Here is a 22492-nt window from a genome sequence, read left to right as displayed (position 1 = left end):
TACAAAACGTCGCATGATAGGAAAGTGAAATAGCCCTTCAGTATCACCTGTTTCGAGATACAATCTTAATACCGTACACGATTCACTCTTTTTTACTTAACAAGTATTATCATTATTCCGATATAGTAAAGTTATAGTGACCAGGTAGAGAGAGACGCCGCGCCGTATATGATGGGCAGTGCACCATGAATGCACTACGCACGGTGAAGCGAGAGAGAAGTCCTTTCATCCACATTATGGATTTCACAATCTTTAGATATTACTAAATCATTACTAGATCGATAATTGAAGTCAACAGTAACTCAAATCGCATTTGAACAACAATTTTAAGAAATACTCAACACACCCATATATTGAGTTTTTATATTAATTTACGATAATTATATAGGTAGGTATTTTGATAAAAATATATTTAGCTTTCTAATCTGAACGATATTAATAAGTTAAGTTAAAATACTGGTATGGTAAGTTGAACATTAAACTTTTGCAGCCTTGCAGTCTTAATACATAAAACGATAAAAAAAATTACATGTTATCATAGTAAATATTTAAATTTAATAGGCAACGTACTTACCTATCAATTAATAATTGATTTCTTCTTCACTACTAATTTGTACACAATTTTAATGCGGCACACCGTACAATTGTGAAATACTTTGACATTTTAATTATATAGAAAAAAATTTATGCACCGAAACGCGAAACTAACGAAACGATATATCAAATATTAAAGTATGTAGGTACCTACAGTAGTATTCGGGTTATTCGATGTTAAGTTATTTTATAGTTAACAATGATTTAAAACAAATCTAAATCGCATTTTTTCTAAAGACTGGTGATTTTGAAAATGTATTAAGTACTCATAATCTAAATCATTCAAATATTGTAAAAATTAAAATATTCACTACTTGATTGTAAAAAAAGAAGGAGAAAAATATTGAAAAATGTGGGGTATTTAGTAAAAAAACATTTTTTTTACATCAAGTAGGAAGTTTCTTTAGCCAAAGTTAATATTATTCTTGGCACAAATCACTCATAGGTTAATTTTGACCCCCTCTCATCGTGAAAAAAATTTGACAAACAATATACTCGAATAATACTAATTAGATGTTTCGTATAAACTGTCTAGGTGAATATTATACTATCTCAAGAGCTGTAACATGTTTTTGGCAATATTTATAATTGGCTAAGCATTGTAAAATAATTTAAAAGAGTTACAACTTGATGTCCTTATATCATTACCGGCAATAAGTATAAAAGGGTAAATAAATTAGAACATAAACTGAATATTGTAATGAATCTAGAATTAATAATTATTTTTTAGAATATTAAATTAATTAAATTAAAGTCTAAACTTTAATAAATTTAAAAAATGTAATATAATATCTCACCATAGACCTAACCATGTTCGTGAAGTACACACTTATGGGCTTAATGGCTTATAGCATACTATAGTTAGGTAGGTACTACAAAATATTTTTGACAATATTTAGTAGGTACTTGTTTGAGTTAAAGTAATTCTATATTATGTTAAATGCTGTTAAAAATATGTTATTTTCCCGATTGAACCCATGTGGTTCCAACTATAGCACCACATTATTAGTAAACTAATAGGTACACACCTTATATTATATGGATTTTCACAGTTAAAGTGTCATTCAAAATGTAATTTTTAGATAGAATGAAATTTAAATTGAACAATAAATATGTTAACTACAATATTCAATATAAAATGAATATATTATAATATCACTTATCAGACACAATTTTTAGGGTAATTGTTTATGGCTACACGCTAGTGGAAAATCAATTCTGTTAAAGGTAAATATAAAAGCTATTCAATTTTGTACATTAATTATTACAATAATTAAAATTAAAATGTCATTATTTCTAGGATTTATGTCTACTGGACCTAACCGATCTTGAAAAAGAAATACTATCGCTTGTGTCCCTAAATAAACTTCAGGAAATAAGTCTTGGAGTTCCAGTACGAATACCAACAGGTAAATATAACCATCTTAATCATTAAACAAAATTGAAAATTAATATTTAGGTAGGTATGCTTAAAGATATATACATAATTTAGAGTTTATACATAATATTAACATGATAATTTATTTAATAGTTATCATTTTAAAACGTTTATTTTGTAGAGACACAAAAACATAATAAAAAAAAATATTAGGTTTAATAGACAAGTGTCACACTCATACCGTGGGTGTTTCTGTCAGTAAATTTTTTTTCCAACAAATACTTTTAAGCAACAATTTTTTAAAAAATTATTTGGTACTAAATATAGAGAAATTTTAGTTTTTATGTTTTTTAAACAAAATTAAAATAGCCTGCAGAGCTAAACGATGTGAATATTTAAAAAATTAAGTAACGAATCTATATGAAAGATTTAAGTTGTAATGTAAATTGGGGATAGGTGGGCACGAGGTATATGTGAGTAATAGCACAAACACTTACTTCACTCTGTTAAATGTAACATGGAGTCATACTGTTGAAATTGCAATTGCTGAATATTTTTTCAATATTTTTGTTTTTTGCTTATACATAAAAAAACATAAAATGTGTTAACATTTAAAAAAATAACATCATCATTGTAAAAGCAATAATATATTCTTCGCTTCACTAAAAATCTAAAATTATTTTAATTTAGTGAATAATGAATAATGAGTTACAGATTTTACAATATGAAACACTTCATGCCATTTTATATATCGTATGTTAAATGCTAAACAAATAAATTTATGTTAGTTCTTGATTTACAATTTGTAATACATTATTAAATAATATTTAATTATTATTGTTCCTAATAATAATAATTAAATATTTTATTGAATTTTACTCAAAAAAAAATTTAATATTAACAAAAATTATATTTAAAATTATTATTTAACTGCCAAAACTATTACTTATAATAAGAATGTATTTATAAAAGGTTTTACTACTTAAAATATTTTAATATTATGCTTTCCGTTCTACACACAGTGGGTTAGCAATATGAATTATGAAATATTTCAATAATAAATAGGTATTCAAAGACTAAAATTTCAGAAACGAAAAAATTTGTTTACTTTTTATTTGGCAAAAGTCCATATCCACAACAAAATTTATGTCATTATGTACTGTATGCACTAAATAAGTGTCAATGTGGATTTTTCTTTACAATTTATAGCTTCTTCGTATTATTTAAAACCATTGTCGTTTTCGATCTTACTTAGTTTATTTTTTCGTATTCTCGTCTCATGATTGTACATTGATTACATAATATAATATACGCACAGTGTTAAAATACATTAACACATTTTATTCAAAATTAATATTCCTCGAATATTTGAACGCAAAGGTAGCTTACACTTAACATTTGGTTTATTTACAGGAAATGTTCTATCAGCTGGTCCTAAAAAGCGAAGGCCATATCTTTTGAAACGAAGAGCAAATACCACCGGCAACTTGAAAGATAAGGATGATAACGGTAAGATTTATAAATATATTTTCGTATTTATACTTTTAAAGTAGGTACCTATAAACATTAAAAATTGAGAAAACGATAAGGATTTAACATGGTTTTCTACTTTTTTGTGACATACGCACATAATAGTGCATTTTATCACCACTGTCCACCCGTGCCACTGTCCATACTCTATATATTTCATGTAACCTATTCTTTTTGGTTAAAAGCCAGATGAACATATAGATTTTTTGTGACAAGTCTGATAGAAATCCATTCCAAATGAAAATCTCGCGTACGCTACTAATAACTATTATACATAATAATATGTAGTTTGTTAAAATTTTTAAATCTTTCTTTATATATATAAAAATCTCGTGTCACAATGTTTGTCCGGGATAAACTCCGAAACTACTGGACCGATCTTGATGAAATTTTTTACACTGTGTGTAATTTGGTCCAACATAAAAAGATAGGCTAATTTAAAAAGGGAGAGGACCAACCCCGGGAGATGCTCAAACGGGAATTTTGATATTTCCGATGGACATTTTTGTTTATAATTGGTTGCCTTGGGTTTTTAATAATTGATTTAGGAATATTTATTTATTAATAATTAATTTTATTTATTAAATAATAAATAATAATGATAATAATAATAATAATAATAAAAACTATTTGCTTTACTTTTTAAATATAAATTATAATGCTCCCTTTCTCCTTTCTCTAATTAATTTTAAAGTTCCTACTCACTTAACTAGGTCTAATTCTTCCTTTGTTGTTCCATTCCACAGCACCAATTATGGTAGAAATAATCCTATTCACCGTATGATGCGCATTTGTAACGAGCACCTAGGCTTCTCTTAAATGTTTTATTAATAGTACTGCAATCTGATAATCCTATTTTTACCTTTTGTTTATTTTTTGTTAATATTTTATATATTTGCCATTTGTTTTTTTTGATCCATTGTATTGTTTGGCGTTTGCTTACTTAATTATTATGTTATATTATTCAAATTTATTATTATAAAATATTGTATTGTACTATTGGGGGCTCCTAGCTCGTTCATAAGTAATAAATATAATATCTAACTATAAAAATGTGAAATGAAAATCTCAGTACAGGCTAAACCCTGGAACTACTTATCAGATCTTCTTGATTTTTTTTTTTTAACGAAAGAGTATTTCACGGAGAAGGTTTATATGAAAGAAAATTTTAGGAAAATCTACCGGTGTATAATATATTGGTTGCTATTGGTTGATTGGGCAAATTTGTTGATTTGTATTGTTATCTTTTGTCAATATACATATAAGATCTGATAAGTAGTTCTAGAGTATAGTTATAGTCTGTGTATTTATATAGTTAGTGGGTAGATTAGACCTCTGGGAAGATAGGTTAATATTTACAAAGGGTTAAATTTGTTTTTTTTTGTTCATCGGATTTTAGTACGGTTAGGTTATAACCTATAGGATAGGATTTTGTGTAAATTGATCATATTAATCCACCGTAGGTCGAATTAAGTAAAAATGACAAACTTGGTATAACTTTGATACTTTAGAGTTAAATCATACACTTACGTACAAACAACACGGAGTCCGCGATCTACCGCAGGTAGATTGCCTACCTGATTATGTACTGCTGTGAATCAGAATTTTTATACCGGGCAACGGAAAAGTTAAGATAAATTTCGAACACCATACACCGAATATTAAATAACGAATTTAACAAAGTTTGAATCATATAGAGTTAATACATTCAACGGGCAACGAAGTGCACGGGATCAGCTAGTTGTTGTATAATAATACTTATAAATAGGTACCTAAGCGTAATTTCATTAAAATTTTAGCAGCAGCAAAACTAAAAAATCGTCACCTTCTAAATTATCGAGAAAGTATCTATCAATATTAACCTATCACTATTTGCTCGCAATTATACACAATTATTAATTATTCACGATGACCTTATTTCAACTTTTACCAAGATGGCTGATCGTAATTTCTACCACACAATATATTTTGTTCAAAATATATACCTATGTATATATATATATATATAGGTACTTAAATTCATATTTAAATTTAAAAAATAACTCTAGACATTGACTAACCAGATAACTGATGGAGGGCATTTAGCCGTGAGTGTTCGTTTAAAAAACAATATGACAAACTACCCATCCCTATTTAAAAATGTTTGCAGTGTCTTGCACCCCTGACTCTCGAGGTTATGCCTAATATTGCCTGTGTATATACAATTTAACTATACTAATTAGTATATTACACAATAAGGATGAACGATATCAAATAGGACCTTAAATCTAACATATTACTACAACTGTGAACCATTCATAAATTATTTATTAAGTATCGAAAATAATTTTATCTAAATTACTTCTTGGTACCTACTAAATAATATATCTTTGTAGATTTACTACCTATGTAATATTTAATATTACTATACCTACCTACGCATACCTACCTAAGTAAATTGTACTTCAAAACTCCATCAAATGTATTCTGTAGATCATCAAAAACCACTTTTAATTCTACACATATTAACTGTAAAAAAACTTTAATAACAAACTATAAAGAAAAACACCACAGTATTTATATTAACTTTTAAATAAATAAAATGTATAAATAGATTGAAAAACTATTACGGTTTTGAAAATTAAAAAATGCGGGAACAGTACATTCTATAGTCAGTATTATTATATTATTATATATAATCTATCATAAACGAATACGTTTGAAACGATATTGACAAATTAATTTCTATTGTGTATATCTATATAATTTGTTTAGGTATGCAATACAAAAGTAGATAGATATTATAGAGTATGCTACACTAGTATTAGTGTCTTTTTATATCCTTACGTTCGTTATTCCAAAAATAATCATTTATATATTTTGATCTAAGATAAAAAAAAACATAATATAAAAACGAAAGAAAAATGAAAGAAAATAAAACCCGCCATGGCTGACCGTCTAGATAACCTTGATATAGTATTATTAAACAATCAACAGAGTTTAAAAAAATGGTAATGTTCAAAAACGTTTATTGAGCTAATTTATTAAGTTGACAAAAATATACTAACTGTTGGACATAAAAAAGTTTTTAATGTTATTATTATACGATATATTTTCGTCTAAAATCAATTTTGGAGTATATTTTTTGGAATTGCAAACATGAACTGTATAGAACATAATATATTATAACATAAAAACAATAAATAAAAAATACTGTAATTTTATGTCACAGTCTAGTACCCTCTTATAAAGTTTTCAACAATAATTTTATAAACGTGATATGTCTGAAAACTATGATCATTTTTTAAAGTTATATATATTTTTAAAATTAAAAAAAATATGTAAGTAGGTACCTATTGTCTTTTAGTCAATTTCTTAAACACGTATAAAATCTAATTTGGATTTCGAATACCTTGAAATCGAACAATAATAAAGGTTTATATCAATATATTTTAACAACGTATTTATTCTAATTATATCTAAATATATTTTCTTTAAACGTTTTAATTAAATTGAAATTAATTAATTTTATCTGGATATGCTTAATATTGAATAACACTACACTCAGAATCGTGTTTTGAATGCGATTTGTTGCATTTAAATTTTAAACAAAAATACTTTCATGGCCATTTAGTGATATTTTGTAGCCAAGGATAGATTTATTTTTGAAGAACTTAAAGGGGAAATTGATTAGGTCATTACTCTTTTAAAAAAAAAAACCTATTAAATATTATAATACTTAATAACTTATAAGACGTATTTGTGTGCGCACTACATAGGCTTGAGTTTGAATCGAAATATGGCACAAAATATGTAAAATATAATCCATGCATCGGACGCAATCGTCATCACGTGGCCATTAATTTAATTTCCGTTTGGCGACCCACGTATCATTTATTTGACCAATAATAATAATAATATTATTGTAGTTCTAATATACGTACTCTTAACAATGATGGGGTCATTATGTCCACGCGTGGACCAAGAAATGTTAATAAATGTTTTATTGTAAAAAATAAACGATCTAAATAGTCTAAACCTAATAGTCTGCCGAAGTAACTGAGGCCAAGGTCAAATATCCTTGTTATTAATAACTAATTTACTCCAACTATTATAGTATTATGTACTGCAAGTTGAGATGACCAATACAGAAAACGTTGACCCGACAGCACGAAAACTACTTCGTAATACATTTTGTACGTTTCTATATTCATTTCAAAAGTAAATATAACGAGTACAATAAAATGTTTAGTTAATTTGTACTTAGAAACTTGTTTTATATTTTTATCAACCAAATATATTCAAATGATAATTAATCCAATATTATAGCTAACTGTAAAATGATTCGTAATTAAATTTGCCATAAAGCATAAAACATGAAACATGCACGTCCCGAGTAATATTATAATAGGCTGCCTAATAAAAATAATTACACAAGTGACGAGAATAATTAAGCAGCCACAAGTAGATAGTGCATAATTGCGTTTGTCGTCATTAATTTAAAAATTATTTTTCAAAACTAGGAAAATAAATAATAGTTTATTCTTTTTGTAAAACTCAATATCTCAGAGAAGTTTAGTCAAAGATGGTAATAAAATAGAAAAACGTTTGAAAAAAATGTATTTGTTATATATACAGTGAAATCCACGCGTAGTCTGGGTGTTTTTTCAGGCAAATAAGTTAAATTTAACTCTATTTTTTTGGCATAGGTTGTGACAAGATATTAAATCGTCATTACATTATGTACACTTGTGCATACTGTGACGTTCCTTCGGACTTCTGTCAATCCCACGGTTTTGTATCCAGGAGAGCATAAAAATCTTACGAAAATCTAGGTTGTTTATTTTTAAAAATTTCATCACGGCCTAGTTTACGTTATTTACAAAAAAAACAATATAACCATGACAATGAAAACATTCACACTCAAAATAAATATAATAAATTTAACATGATTATGAACTACCGATAAGACGTGATAACAGAAATAGTATGTACTTGGTTGTATGCGAATTTGTGCGTATCAAATTAATTTTCATTTAAGGCACCTACCTACCTATTATCTATACCTAATAATTACCTATGCTTACAGTTTTTTTTAATCTTTGAATTGTTATCAAATTTGATGTTCTTTATAACTAATTTAAAAAGTTTAAAGAATTAATTTTATACGGAAAATATTAAACAAATAAATACATCTATGTACCTATATGCATCTACATGAGTAAAAATTGAAAATTCCCAGTACTTTACAAAATAATTTAAAAGAACTAAAAAAAAAAAAAAATAATGGCAAAAACGAAATATATACGCTTTGCCAGTTTAACACTAGACAACACGATTTTTTAGTAATTCAAAATTAAATAACTGTAGATACTTAAAATGTTCACCTGATATTTATACTTAATACTTTTAAGACACAAAATACATTTTTAAAATAATTTGACTTTTGTTAAGCTATTGAGAGACATTTGGATTTTTTCTAGTTTTTTTTAAATTTATTTTTAATTTTGTTTCACTTACTTTAATGTTTGAAAATGTATACAAAGTTCCTCATAAAGTGTTATCAAGAAATAAATACAAAACAAAAATACATAGTCACAAATAATTTTATAAGCGTTTAAAGTTCAAAATTCGACAAAATTCATAAAATATTCAATTTTAATAAGTAACTAGACTAGAAAATGTAATACCATGTTCTTCATCATACGTTTTTCATACAGTCATCTAATAACAATATAGAAAATACATACCAACTGTTTTTTTTTATAGACATCTGAATATCTGATGCTCTTATTTTGATAAAAAAATAACAATTTTACTGTTTTTGATATAATTTGAAAAATATTAACCGTATGGACTTGAAACTTTTCACCATAATAATATATACCTATCATTATTTACTACATACATTTGAGTTTACAAAATATTTAAACAAAATTTAAATTAACAATTCACGCCGTTCAGTGGTACGTGGTATACTTATACTAACTACCTACGTAGTTGGAAATTGATTACCTACATTCAATACCTGTCATATAATATAATTATTAATTATTATGTAACATATTATGCGATATTTTTGGAAAAAATTAGATCTACCTAACTAAATAGAAAAATAAATTAAGTTATTTAAATAAATTATAAAATATTCTTAGAAATAGTTGCGGACTCTCTGATTAGAATCGTTTTTGTATACAATGATTTGTCATTGAATTCAAATTTAATTTATGTCATTACAATGACCTAGGTAGCAAAAAGTTTTTCTTTTCATAGCTAATAGACAAGAATATTAATAATAGAAGATTCTCCACAAATTATCCTACCCTTAACAAAAAAAAATTATTGGAAAGTTACGCTAAGACCATGAGATATTTTTGATTTTTACTATTTTTTTAAAAATTTTTAATTTGATTATTTGTACAAGTATGCTATACAATGTATTCGCTCAGAATAATTTTTCGTATCTAATTGATTATGATTGAATTCAAATATAACACATCCATTACAATGACATACTCGACAACTACTCCGCAGAAGAGCGTTACCTGTACAGCTTTTTTTACTTATTTGTTATTTTAATGACAATATGCATTTTTATTTTTATATTTTTTGTAGTACTTCTATATATAAACATTGAGTTTTGGATGAGTAGTGCGTAGTACATAGCAGTGGAGTGTATAGGTATTGTAAGGCTACTCCGCAAAATTATGGTTCACTATTCCAGTCTACTACTTCAAATACAAAGTCATTAATTATAACTAATGAATTACTTGTCCAAAATTTGAATTTTATAAATCAAAATACTCCGAATAATATTATGCTTTGTTCTATGAGATTAAAAATATATGTAACCATTTTAAAGAGTTAAGATTTAAACAAAATTATAACGATAAAAAATTTTCTAACGACTTAAATAATATATGTAAAATAAATATTTTCAAAAACGTTATTTTTTTGAAATAATTAATGTCTTACGTCAACTAGATCACCTACAATATACCTACAACTATATACTCTGATTATTCCTTAACTAATATATTAAAATAAAGCACATTGAAATATTTTTGGAAATAAAATCTGTACTTATATTCAACTACAATTTGCTTACCACCAATAGTATCTAATATGTTATTACTTATTAGGTAGGTAACTAATTGTTGTTACCTTTTAAAATACTAACGTTAAAAAAAAAAGAATAAAACTTGTTTTACGTCAGAAATTATTTTTACATGTAAGTAATCATCGTTGTATACTTAAGTGTGTTTGTATATGTTCTTAAACGATCCCAAATTGTATGAACATCAAAATGATTTATGACATCTGAACATCTCCAAACGCCCACCCGCGCAGTTATACAACTAAAAAATATGCAACAAATAACAATTATAACAAACACAATAAAATAATTATAAAGTATCATTTATTCTTATTTAAAGCAGAAGCATAATTAATTATATCATCTTTAAGGTGTCCTTATTATAGCTTGTTCCCTTAAATATGATATTTTCATATTATTTATATTAAGAATTCTCAATTGGATTATAAAACAATTATTATAGTTCACACAATTATGTAAGTAGTAAGCACCACTAATTTACATATTTTAATATAAATGATTCAATCACAAAAAGACGGAAAAGTACTCATGGTTCTTGTTTCTATAATAGTTGCCTAGTTTAATAAATTGGCGTAGTGTTTCTATAATTACTTACTGGATTAAACTTTATAACCAAATCCAATAGAATATTTTAATACTTGAAATTAAAATCTAAATAATATCTAATATAATGATATTATGCATACGCCTATCGACATAATATTTTATGATTAATCCATCGAATAATTAGATTATTACATTGAAAACAAAACTATTTGTAGGTAATGTTATCAACTTTAGGTGTTTATAATTATAAAGCACAAATTCATTTAATCATCTCGTTAATGTTTTCACGACATTCAAACATTTTTAAGCAAACCACCACAATTTATTACTTGTATTAGAGGGCAAATATTGTTGTAGAAAACCATACAATATTTTATATTATTTTCGTTGTTTTCGTAAATCGTAGTAATTCCTACGAACACTATAAGTTGAACATAATATGTATTAGTGTATACTGCTCGACAAATAATATATCATTGCTGTTGTTATTTTATTTTGTTTGTTTTTCTGCTAGTGATTATACCTATTAATAAACTATTTTTTTTATTCTACATCATTTTATTTTTGTCTGTGGTGTGTATAATGTCGTTAGCGTGCTTGTGTGGTCATCGTTTCCTATACATTTTAATATGCTGCTATACACCGTAATATTAATTTATTATACCAACAGTTAACAGTAGTAATATATTTAACGACATATTTTGTTTTATATTTTTTATGTTTGGGGGGTTAAGTTACATTATAAACATAAGACAAATTATGAGATTTTTCTTTCATTTTTGCTACAAATAACAATATTATTTTTTTTTTTTTTGAAATATTTTAATTTTTATTAACGATATTACATATTTCAATGTTTTATATGCAAAAAATATTTTAAAAGTCAATTTGAAAAAATCTAATCAAATTATACTTTTAGTATTAGATGGATTCTGTGAGATATTAGAATGCTCAGTCTTCATTTTTACCGATCAAAATACATAGTAATTTTTGTTGTTATTTTCAAACAACAATATAAAACTTAAAAACGAAATAGCATTAACTGATTTCCATATTATTGGCTCCCCTAGTATACAGGGTGTATCTTATGTCATTGTACGCGAGGTTTTTTTAATGATTATGGATCGATGACATGGAATTTCGTTAAAACGAAAAAAGACGTGTTTTTTTATTTTTAACAGGCAATTTTTTTATAACAATTTCAAAATTTTTTAAACACACAGGTGTACCAATAGCAAAATCGACTTTATTTTTTCAAATATGCGATACCTACCAATAACTATAACCTCTATATGGTTCAAATTTCAAGTTTATCCCACTACGAGAAGAGCACCACAAAACATTGCACTTTTTTCATTACACAATTTTTTTTAACCCCCATACATACCTAAGACATTAATGTCAACAATCGAATACCATTTACCAATTTACCATTATTACTTTAGCCACCTAATAAAGAATCCAAATTTATGATATTGTAAGAAAAGTAACTGTGAAGTAATTAATTACGATTACCTATAATATAACAAATTAAAATAATAATATTGATTTTGATGATTGTATGTTAAAATAAAAATAATAAACTATGTTTGCCAACAATTTTATTGATGTTTTTTTTTTTTGAGTGCCATTAGATTACCGATTACCGAAACTACTTGAGTGTATACAAAAGGTAGTTATAAGAAAACATTATTTAGATCTTCTAAATTAAACCTATACCAATTATTTCAATTAAAAGTATTAATACAGATTTTAAACTTTAGAGGACCATAGTTAATAAACTAGCGAACCAAAATTGATGATTTGACTATCAACATTTTCAGAAAAAAAAGCTTTACTAGAACCATTAAAAATATAGTAGTTGCCATTTGAAAAAATAAAGTTGATTTTGCTATTGGTACACCTGCGTGTTTAAACATTTTGAAATTAATATAAAAAAAATTGCCTGTTAAAAATAAAGAAACATTGCTTTTTTCGTTTTAACGAAATCCTATGTCATCGATCCATAATCGTTAAAAAACCCCGCGTACAATGACATAAGATACACCCTGTAGATTGATTAGGTACAATCGTCAATATAATATGTGAGGAACACAATTAATGTGGCCCCTTACATTTGACCATAGTTACCACTTCAGTTCAATTTCCAACCATTAAAAAATAACTCAAGGAAGCAGAATCAAACAAACAGCTCCCAATTGCTATCGCTTGAAGTCCTAAGCATAATAAAAAAACGTTTTAGTTGTATTATATGGAGAAAAATATGACGTGCGCCAGTTACATTTTACTATTTTGACGTTTTGACTTATGTATTGACATGCTTAGACCAAAGAAATGTCATTAGGGATCCGACTATAATGTATGGACAATTTCAAAACATTTGGATGCTGCCAGGTTATTTGTTCTACGATACTGCCGTATTAAATAGATGTTTTCTTTGCATGTACCTATATTATGTAAAATAAATTTAAAACTAATAATCAAAAATATATAAATTACAATTTTTTTTTAATATAATATTATAATAATATATAAATGCATCTTTTAGTTGAAAAAATAATAGTTACAATTTTTTTTTTAAATGTTTACACATGTGTTATGAAGAACGTACATTAAAATTATTATTGTTTAATCGTTTTGTTTTATATATACGATTCGTATACAATGTATAAATACTTTTTAAGATTTTATGTTTGTAAACAAAAATAAAAAGTTCTCAATTTAAGTTTTTAACATTGTTCACGGCTAAAGATTCACACAAGTCCTGAAGAACGTTTTTAAAATCTTAAATTTTTACGAACATAATTATGATAATATTTAATGAGGTGTTAAATAATTAAAAGTTGGCTGTTGTACGGTGTATATATAATTATATGTATTTATATATATTCTGTTCTCTCCTAAATTGATATTTACCACTAAATTATAAATAAATAATTTGCACTTTAGCACTGATCTATTTTTAGAATTTTCTTTAAATTTATATCTTCAAATTTCGTTATTTTTATTGAAGATATAATTATAGCAATAGGTAAAATGTTTAAAATATATCAATATAAACAAAATATTTTATTAAATAAGAAATAAAAACTATAGAAACCACTTAAATATAATCAGAGTATATTATAAATCAAAACCATGCCATTTTATATCAAAATTTAGAAAATTATTGTTTATATTAATCTACAATTTACCTAAATATTAAATATAGTTCTGAAATACCATAATATTATAGACTCTTAAGTGGAGAAAAAAATGTATCGCCATTTTACTATTCTCTGGTTAACTTTACTTAGACTTTTATTTTATCAAATTAAATTTTAATTTCGAAGATCGAACATTTGACGCAAATTGTTTTTATGCAATTTTGTAGTAGGTGTTAACAATGAAATTTGATTGCACAATTTTGTTGATTTATCACAAAACGTAATAGGGTAATACATACGCAGGTTACAAGTTAATTATTATTTTTAATTAAAACTAATAAAGTCCGAGGTTTTCTATGGTACTATGGTAAAAATAATATTTATTAATTTCTTGAATAAAAAACTTTATTTTTAAATAAATGTGTCATTTTAAGACCGGTGATTTTAAATACCAAATATAAATACATAGGTACATACTATATTATAATTGTATCTAAATTGTAATTTATCTCAAATTTTTATAACAATTTTTTATGTAAATAACATTCTTATATAGTTACAAATTACAACGAAATCACTGTTACCTATATTAAATTACATATTTAATACATATATGTTATTCATAATTAGCCATTTCGAATTAGTCAAATTGATTTTAATGCAATTTTTAGTTATGGTTTTAGCTATTCAATTGTAATACGTACTATATTCATTTAAGAGTATTTCATGAAATAAAAAAGACTTGATTTTCATAAAGTACTAATAATAGAATAATCAACAATATGTGCGTTACCTATGTAGTTTTTTCAAGAGTGTACAATACCAAAACTGTAAATTATTCTACCACAAAAAAAAGTTATAAGTGCACAGCATATTATTATAGTCATAGCAGTAAAACATTAACGTTTTTATAATAAAGTAAAAATTATATTAAATATTTTCGAAACTCGATTTCGTTTGAAACAAAAAAATAAATTTCGTGAGTGTTGATAATAAATGTAAGCATCCTAAGGTTAAACATTTATTTCAAAATCCACGTTATAATCAATATTATATCTTATTTTTAGAAAGTCTTTATCCACACACAATATTTGGAGTATCGTTAAACGATTGCTTAGAACAAGAGCGGTCATCAAGATCTCACTTAAAGGTTCCAACCGAGGCTCAATATGTCCCGAAATCCCCACGTGGGAGAAGCAGTTTTTCAAGTTACATTGAAGTTCCCAAAGATTCTAGTGAGGTAATTTTGTAAAACTAACTAAACTTGATTTGAAATAAAATAATGATGGCTTGAATATATACGTGAGTTAGTAAATCATATTATATTATTGTATTTTACACATGACATAATATTTTCTTTTTAGCGATCACATTCCTGTGACTCTACATCAAGCACACCTGTCAGTGAGTTGATTAAGACTTTCACAAGTTCTAGTTCAGATATTTTATCTGATGATAATGATAGTGACATTAAATCAAACAAAAATGGAGTTCCTAGTTTTGTCACATCATGCCTGAACTACTTAGAAGCATATGGGCTTCACAAAGTTGGAGTATTCCGGATAAGTAGTTCGAAAAAACGTTTAAGACAGGTATATTTTACTTATAAAAATTATGATGGTATAGACATAGACTGTGGGCCGTATTTAACAATTTTTACACACTCAATAGTCATTACTCATTACCTATGTGAAAACATAGAATTTGAATACTTAAGAAGACATCGTACCCACATGTGTTGTCTCCGTCTTACTGGCTCTTATATACCAAAATGTAAAATCTAATTTTGTGCAGTTAGCTATATTAGAGTGGATTGAACTATTATAAGACTTTAAGGCAAGACAGCACTATCTGTGTTCTGTGTTGGATTTTTATGATATTTTGGTTTAAAGCAAGTTATAAGTAGGTATGTAAAATATTAATATGTAAAAATGCTTATAACACGCTTAAAAATTTAAATATCGTGAAAACCAACGAAAGAACACGACTTACGTGAAACTGGCACTACAAAGTTGGCACAATAATCTAAAACCATTCCAACAAACTCTACTTGGACTTGTTGGACGTTGTTGGACAATTGTTGGAATTTGTTGGAAGCTACATTAAAAGTTATGCAATTTCAAAGTTTGTAGTGCCAACTACATGACCAGCACTACATATGCAAAAAAAACTTTAAACTTTTAACCTCTACCAACAATACTCATATAACATTGTTGGACATTGTTGGACACTTGTTGGAATTTGTTGGAACGTAATTCAAAAGTTATTCAAGTTAAAAGTTTTTAGCGCCAACTTCACAACCAGCACTACGAAACAAAAAAAAAACGCTGAAAACAGATCCAAAAATATACTAATACAGTTTTGAGACATTGTTGGACTTTTGTTTGACTTCGACTAAAAAAATATTCTGAATTTAAACAGTGTTAAGTGTTTAAGTTTGGTTCATAAAAAAAAATGATATCTCAATTAAAAATTGGTCCAACAAACATGTTGACACATCGTACAAGAAGAAAAATTATTCCATCAAATTTTCTAAGTGTTTAAATCACCATTTTCTTCTACCACTACAACTTTCATTTTTCACCTAATATTCATAGTAAAAAATTTTAACTTTTTAAAGTTGTTGGACACTATATTTCAATATAACGATGGTTAAACATTTTTATTATGAATATTAGGCGAAAAAAACGAAAAATTTAGTGCTAGAAGAAAATGGTGATTAAAAAACTTAGGAAAGTTGTTGGAGTAATTTTTCTTCTTGTACGATGTGTTAACAAGTTTGTTGGACCACTTTTTAAAGTTGTTGGACACTAGATTTTAATATAACGATAATTAAAAATTTTTAATTGAGATATCATTTTTTTTTGTGAACCAAACTTAATTACTTAACACTGTTTAAATTCAGAATATTTTTTTAGTCAATGTCAAACAAAAGTCCAACAATGTCTCAAAACTGTATTAGTATATTTTTGGATCTGTTTCCAGTGTTTTTTTTTTTTGTTTCGTAGTGCTGGTTGTGAAGTTGGCGCTAAAAACTTTTAACTTGAATAACTTTTGAATTACGTTCCAACAAATTCCAACAAGTGTCCAACAATGTCCAACAATATTATATGAGTATTGTTGGTAGAGGTTTAAAGTTTTTTTTGCATATGTAGTGCTGGTCATGTAGTTGGCACTACAAACTTTGAAATTGCATAACTTTTAATGTAGCTTCCAACAAATTCCAACAATTGTCCAACAACGTCCAACAAGTCCAAGTAGAGTTTGTTGGAATGGTTTTAGATTATTGTGCCAACTTTGTAGTGCCAGTTTCACGCAGGTAAGAACACGCAGATAATGTTCTTACCTTTAAATTTCGTAATAGGTAAATTTTAGCTAACAAAACACAATAATTTGAACTGCTGGTCGTATATTTTGTTAAGTTATGCGTCAGTAAGACGGAAACAACACAATATGAGGATTGCGGCTACGATGTCCTCGTGATAAATTTATTTTTATTTTCATTATAAAATGTTCTTAAAGCTTCGAGAAGATTTCGATCACGGGAAAACGTTAGAAGAAACATTATCAAAAAATGAAGACCACGTACACGATGTAGCTACTTTATTAAAAGAATATTTTAGAGCATTACCCGATGCATTACTCTGTAACGATCTTTATCAATGTTTCATACAAACTCAAAGTACGTATATTCATATAAACAAAACACATTTATGTATATTTTAACGAATAATCATAACTTGGCATTTTTTTTTTTAGAAATACGTAACAGGCATTTGCAACTGGATGCAATTAAACATCTTATACAATTGTTACCTGTGGTAAATCGTAATACACTCCACGCACTACTTATGTTTTTGAGTAATATGGCAAAATTTTCAGAAGATTCAAAAAATATAAATGGTAAGAGATGATTTTGTTTTTAATTATAACGTATGCCCAAAACAATAATAAACTATGTACCTACGTCCTACAGTAAAGTATAATATGTAGACGGTTAAAATTGTATTTTACTATAATATTTATGTTTATTATAATAAACTTTTAATAATTAAGTTATAACTTTTTAAAATATTTACGCAGATAATATATTTGAGTATAGTAACAATATCTATAAAATGTATTCAATTTTGACATTTTTAAAAACCAAGAAAACATTAAATGAATTGTTGCAGTTAAACTATAAAAATATTCAAATATTCATCGACATAACGTATACATATCGTTATATTTTAAAATCAATAGTTTTTATGCAATATTTATATTCAACATTATCGATTACCATTGACCAATTACTGTAAGAATTAATAAACATCTAGACCAAACAACAAGCGACAAACAAAAAAAATTGCTTAAAATAAACTGCGGACCTATATCTTATAGTCACGAATCTTGAAAATTGTTCGCTTTAATTACCTTAATAGAATGTTTAGCTCTTATTTACTAGGTTTGAAAACTTAACCAATTTTTATTCAAAGATTTAGATAATTAAGAAAATTGTTTGTTATTTTTAACAAGATTAACTTTGTTTTAGGTCATTTAGTAGAAGGTAATAAAATGGATGCAAGTAACTTAGCTACGCTATTTGCTCCAAACATCCTTCATAAGCCTATTAAAGAACTTAGTTCCAATGATTTAAGTGAAGAAATGACGATGGAAAGAAGATTAGCAATTGACGTAGTTACAGCTCTAATTGTAAATTACGAATATTTATTTAAGGTACAGTGAAATATACAATGTATATATTATATTTTAACTATAGGTACTTAATCCAATTTTCTTTAATAATTTACAAATACTATTAGCAGAATTTTAATATTTTTCAATATATTCTTACAAATGCGTAACAGAGCAAAATTACACTCAGCTTAGCACGTTTAACTCCGTGAGTTTAAAAATTTGAGTGAATCGACGATTAAAAATTATGAAACTTGATGATAAAAACATTATTTGTGTTTGTATTTTGGTTTTTTACGATAGTTCAATTTTTAAATGAATTATGAGCATTTTTAATTTACACTATATTATATACGCATAACTTGCTAAAAAATTGAACTTTCGTATATAACCCACATACAAACACAGATAATGTTCTTACCATCAAATTTAAACTAACGGAGCTAAACGTGATCTGCTGAGCTTAAATTTGTTATGCTATTCACTTGTAAGTGGATACAACAAATATATATGTGTAACGTCCTCTTAATTATAACTAATTATACCAAATACGTTATTACATTTATAAAAAAAACACCGCATTGGTCATTGGGTAATATAAGACATTATCATCTATAAGTTTTAAAATATTTAACTTTACTTTATACGTGAATTGTAAAGAAAAATTCGTACTATAATAACGTGATAAGACGTGTGTAAGACAGAAATGACAAATTTTAACTAGTATTGCGTAATATTGACACACATTATTTACTTAAATAAAATGTTTTTTAAGGTACCAGCTGACCTCCTCGATGAAGTATATGTCCATATGCTTGATACAAACCCAGAAGGTCTAGACAATGTGATGAGATTACGATTTTCGAACGTCGAGAAAACTATCCAGTAATTTTAATACTGTTGTGTGCGTTATTGTTTAAGATACTAAAAAAAAAATAAGTAATTTGAACAGTAAAATTTAATTTTTGTTTATTTTTAAAATGTTTTATTTATATTAAGTTACATTGTTCATTAGTTGATACGTTCATTAAACGTGTATATTATGTTTCGTGTAGGTATAAATACTGACACGCACTAATCTAATTTGATGATCGATAAAAAAATATGATTGAGAAAAAATTAAACAGATGTGAAGTAGAGCAAATTTTAAAGTCTAACAATCGTTTTTTATAGTTTGTATTATAAGAAATTAGCTATTATATTCAGTCAGTGGCACCAAACCATTTTTCCTTGATCATTTAACTATCTACTAGTAGTTCTAATTCTCGAATAGTTGAGAAACACACAACTAATTTAAACTGCAGATAACTGATTCGGATTACTATCGATTAATAATGATTAAATAAACAAAATTGTATTCTGTTTATATAGACTAATATACCTATACCCATAAATACACATCTTCAAATTTACACAGTTAAATCCAACGAGCTGGGCAACGCTGTTCGGTGCCACTGTTCAGAGTACACACATTTCGTAAACAGTTTTCAGACTAATTTTAATAAATTACTAGGGTTAAATTTGAAATAATATAGTATAACAATAAAAATTTTATCTTTATATTACGCACTAAAAGTTTGATATACTTACAGATTAATATAATATTCAACTTATTAATACAGTTAAATAACAGTCGTTTTAAAATTAATAATCTAAAAAAAAATAATAAACTAGGCATAAGGATTTTTATAACTAACAATTCTTTGCATTAACGTAATTTAAAAAATAATAAAATAATTTTTAATCTTTGTAATTAGCAGAAACCAGCAGATGCCACAATAAGTGGAATTTAAACATATGCTTTGCTACTTTAATTAACTTGATTTAACATGTAATACTAACACTAAGCATTCATTTAAAAATAGACCAAAAGTTTCACGGTGAACTGAATTATTTTAAGCGGTAAAGTTCTGATTTTTTTCTTCTTATAACTTATACTACAATATTAAGCTTAAAAACACCGTGGAATGTATGTCTTTAAATTTTGTGTTAAATATATGTAGGTAGTTATGACATTAAATCGTATAGTATTTACATTTATTTTTATTGTTAGAAATGGATCCACTCAAGAGTCAAAAGACACTTTGTTAAATGTACAAGATAAAACTGGAACAAGTGTTTCTCCAGAATTTGAGTCATCAAAACAATTGGAAAGTCAGGAAAAAAAAATTTGGACAAGAGGAGAATTCACACACCAAAATTCCGGAATAGGTGGATCGGACGATAATGAAGATTATAGATATAAGTAAGCTGCATTTTCAAAAACAACATTTTAGTTCATCCAATGATATTTTGCAAAAAAAAATCTATACCTTTTTCTGCATTTCTATGTTTCTGTATAGTTCTGTATAAACATGTCGTACATTTTTAAAATTTTTAAAATTTTTAAAATTATTTTTTCGTTATTTTAGGCCTAGAGAAAGAGAAACCAGAAGAAGCCGGAGTAAAGGAGTGACGGCTTTTTTTCCGGACGATGTTGAAGCATTTACTTACCCGGTATTTGAACGCATGCAAATGAGTAAAAAGCCTGAAAAAATGTCAAGTAACCAAATAAATGCCAACGGAAACCAAGTAAGTTGTATTAAAACTAAAGGAAATTAGAATATTTTGATTACGTATATTTATATCCACAAATAAAATATATATATTACTTACCTACGTTTATGGTCGGCTTAAATGAAAAAGTCTATCAGAATACTGACACCGGTCACTCGTTTATTCCTCTCCCATGGGTGCAGGATAGTAAAAAGTACCTATTGCTGAAGTATTAAATTTGAAAGCACTGATAAATCACAATAAATCACTGAGAAACACAATTATTCTGAGGTGAGCTCAGTTAATACTACGCTTATTGCTGATATAAATTAATTACGATTTTAACTTAATTGCGATTTTTCAATAGAAAAGAGAGAAAATTACCGGTAACGTAGAAAAATCATAATAACAATAATATCTAACAGATTTTGTACCATCTATAAAGCTGCTTTTTCAGCATTAATTCTGCACTAAAAAATTGTTTTAAAATATAATTTATAGCAAGATAATACGGTGATTGATAAGTGATAATTATTTATTTTTTAATACAAATTCAATAAAAAAAACCAACCTAACCGATTATATAGTGCTTGGAGCTTGCTAGCTGCATCGAGCATATAACTATATAAGCAATTCAAATACCTAAGTAATAACTAACTAATAAATTATGACTAAATAACCTAAATTATTTATTTAATGTTTGCTTTAAAGTTAGAAACGACGTATATAACATCGGGGGCAGCGGAAGTTGTTTATACATATCATTATTATTATATACCTACCTCCAGGGGTTAAAGAAGGGGTGACGCAGGGGGGTCAGACCCCTACCTCTGACAGTTGTTAAAAAGCGTCCCTTTTTAAAATGTTGTATTACATGTAATTTAAATTTGACATAAAAATAAATTACAAATTTGAATATTATTCAGGGTTAAAAGTGGGATGAGCATGCTTACACAATCACTGTTTATACATTACGTTTATACATTACAC

General features: G+C 26.4%; 1 protein-coding gene across 1 annotated transcript in view; it reads left to right on the top strand.

Annotated features, from left to right (window-relative positions):
- The window catches only part of LOC132934578 (uncharacterized), a 36650-nt gene that overhangs the window by 7883 nt on the left and 6275 nt on the right, over nt 1-22492 (top strand). The window contains exons 3-13 of the mRNA XM_061000899.1: nt 1774-1821; nt 1895-2003; nt 3386-3481; nt 15358-15530; nt 15655-15882; nt 17813-17972; nt 18050-18193; nt 18825-19009; nt 19743-19852; nt 21021-21212; nt 21379-21538. Coding sequence (XP_060856882.1) covers nt 1774-1821; nt 1895-2003; nt 3386-3481; nt 15358-15530; nt 15655-15882; nt 17813-17972; nt 18050-18193; nt 18825-19009; nt 19743-19852; nt 21021-21212; nt 21379-21538 — 1605 coding nt within the window. The remainder of the gene's footprint in view (nt 1-1773; nt 1822-1894; nt 2004-3385; nt 3482-15357; nt 15531-15654; nt 15883-17812; nt 17973-18049; nt 18194-18824; nt 19010-19742; nt 19853-21020; nt 21213-21378; nt 21539-22492) is intronic.

Source organism: Metopolophium dirhodum, chromosome 1, assembly GCF_019925205.1.
Source record: "Metopolophium dirhodum isolate CAU chromosome 1, ASM1992520v1, whole genome shotgun sequence".
NCBI lineage: Eukaryota > Metazoa > Arthropoda > Insecta > Hemiptera > Aphididae > Metopolophium > Metopolophium dirhodum.
Note: the sequence above shows the minus strand (reverse complement) of the source record. Positions and strands in the feature narration are given on the sequence as shown.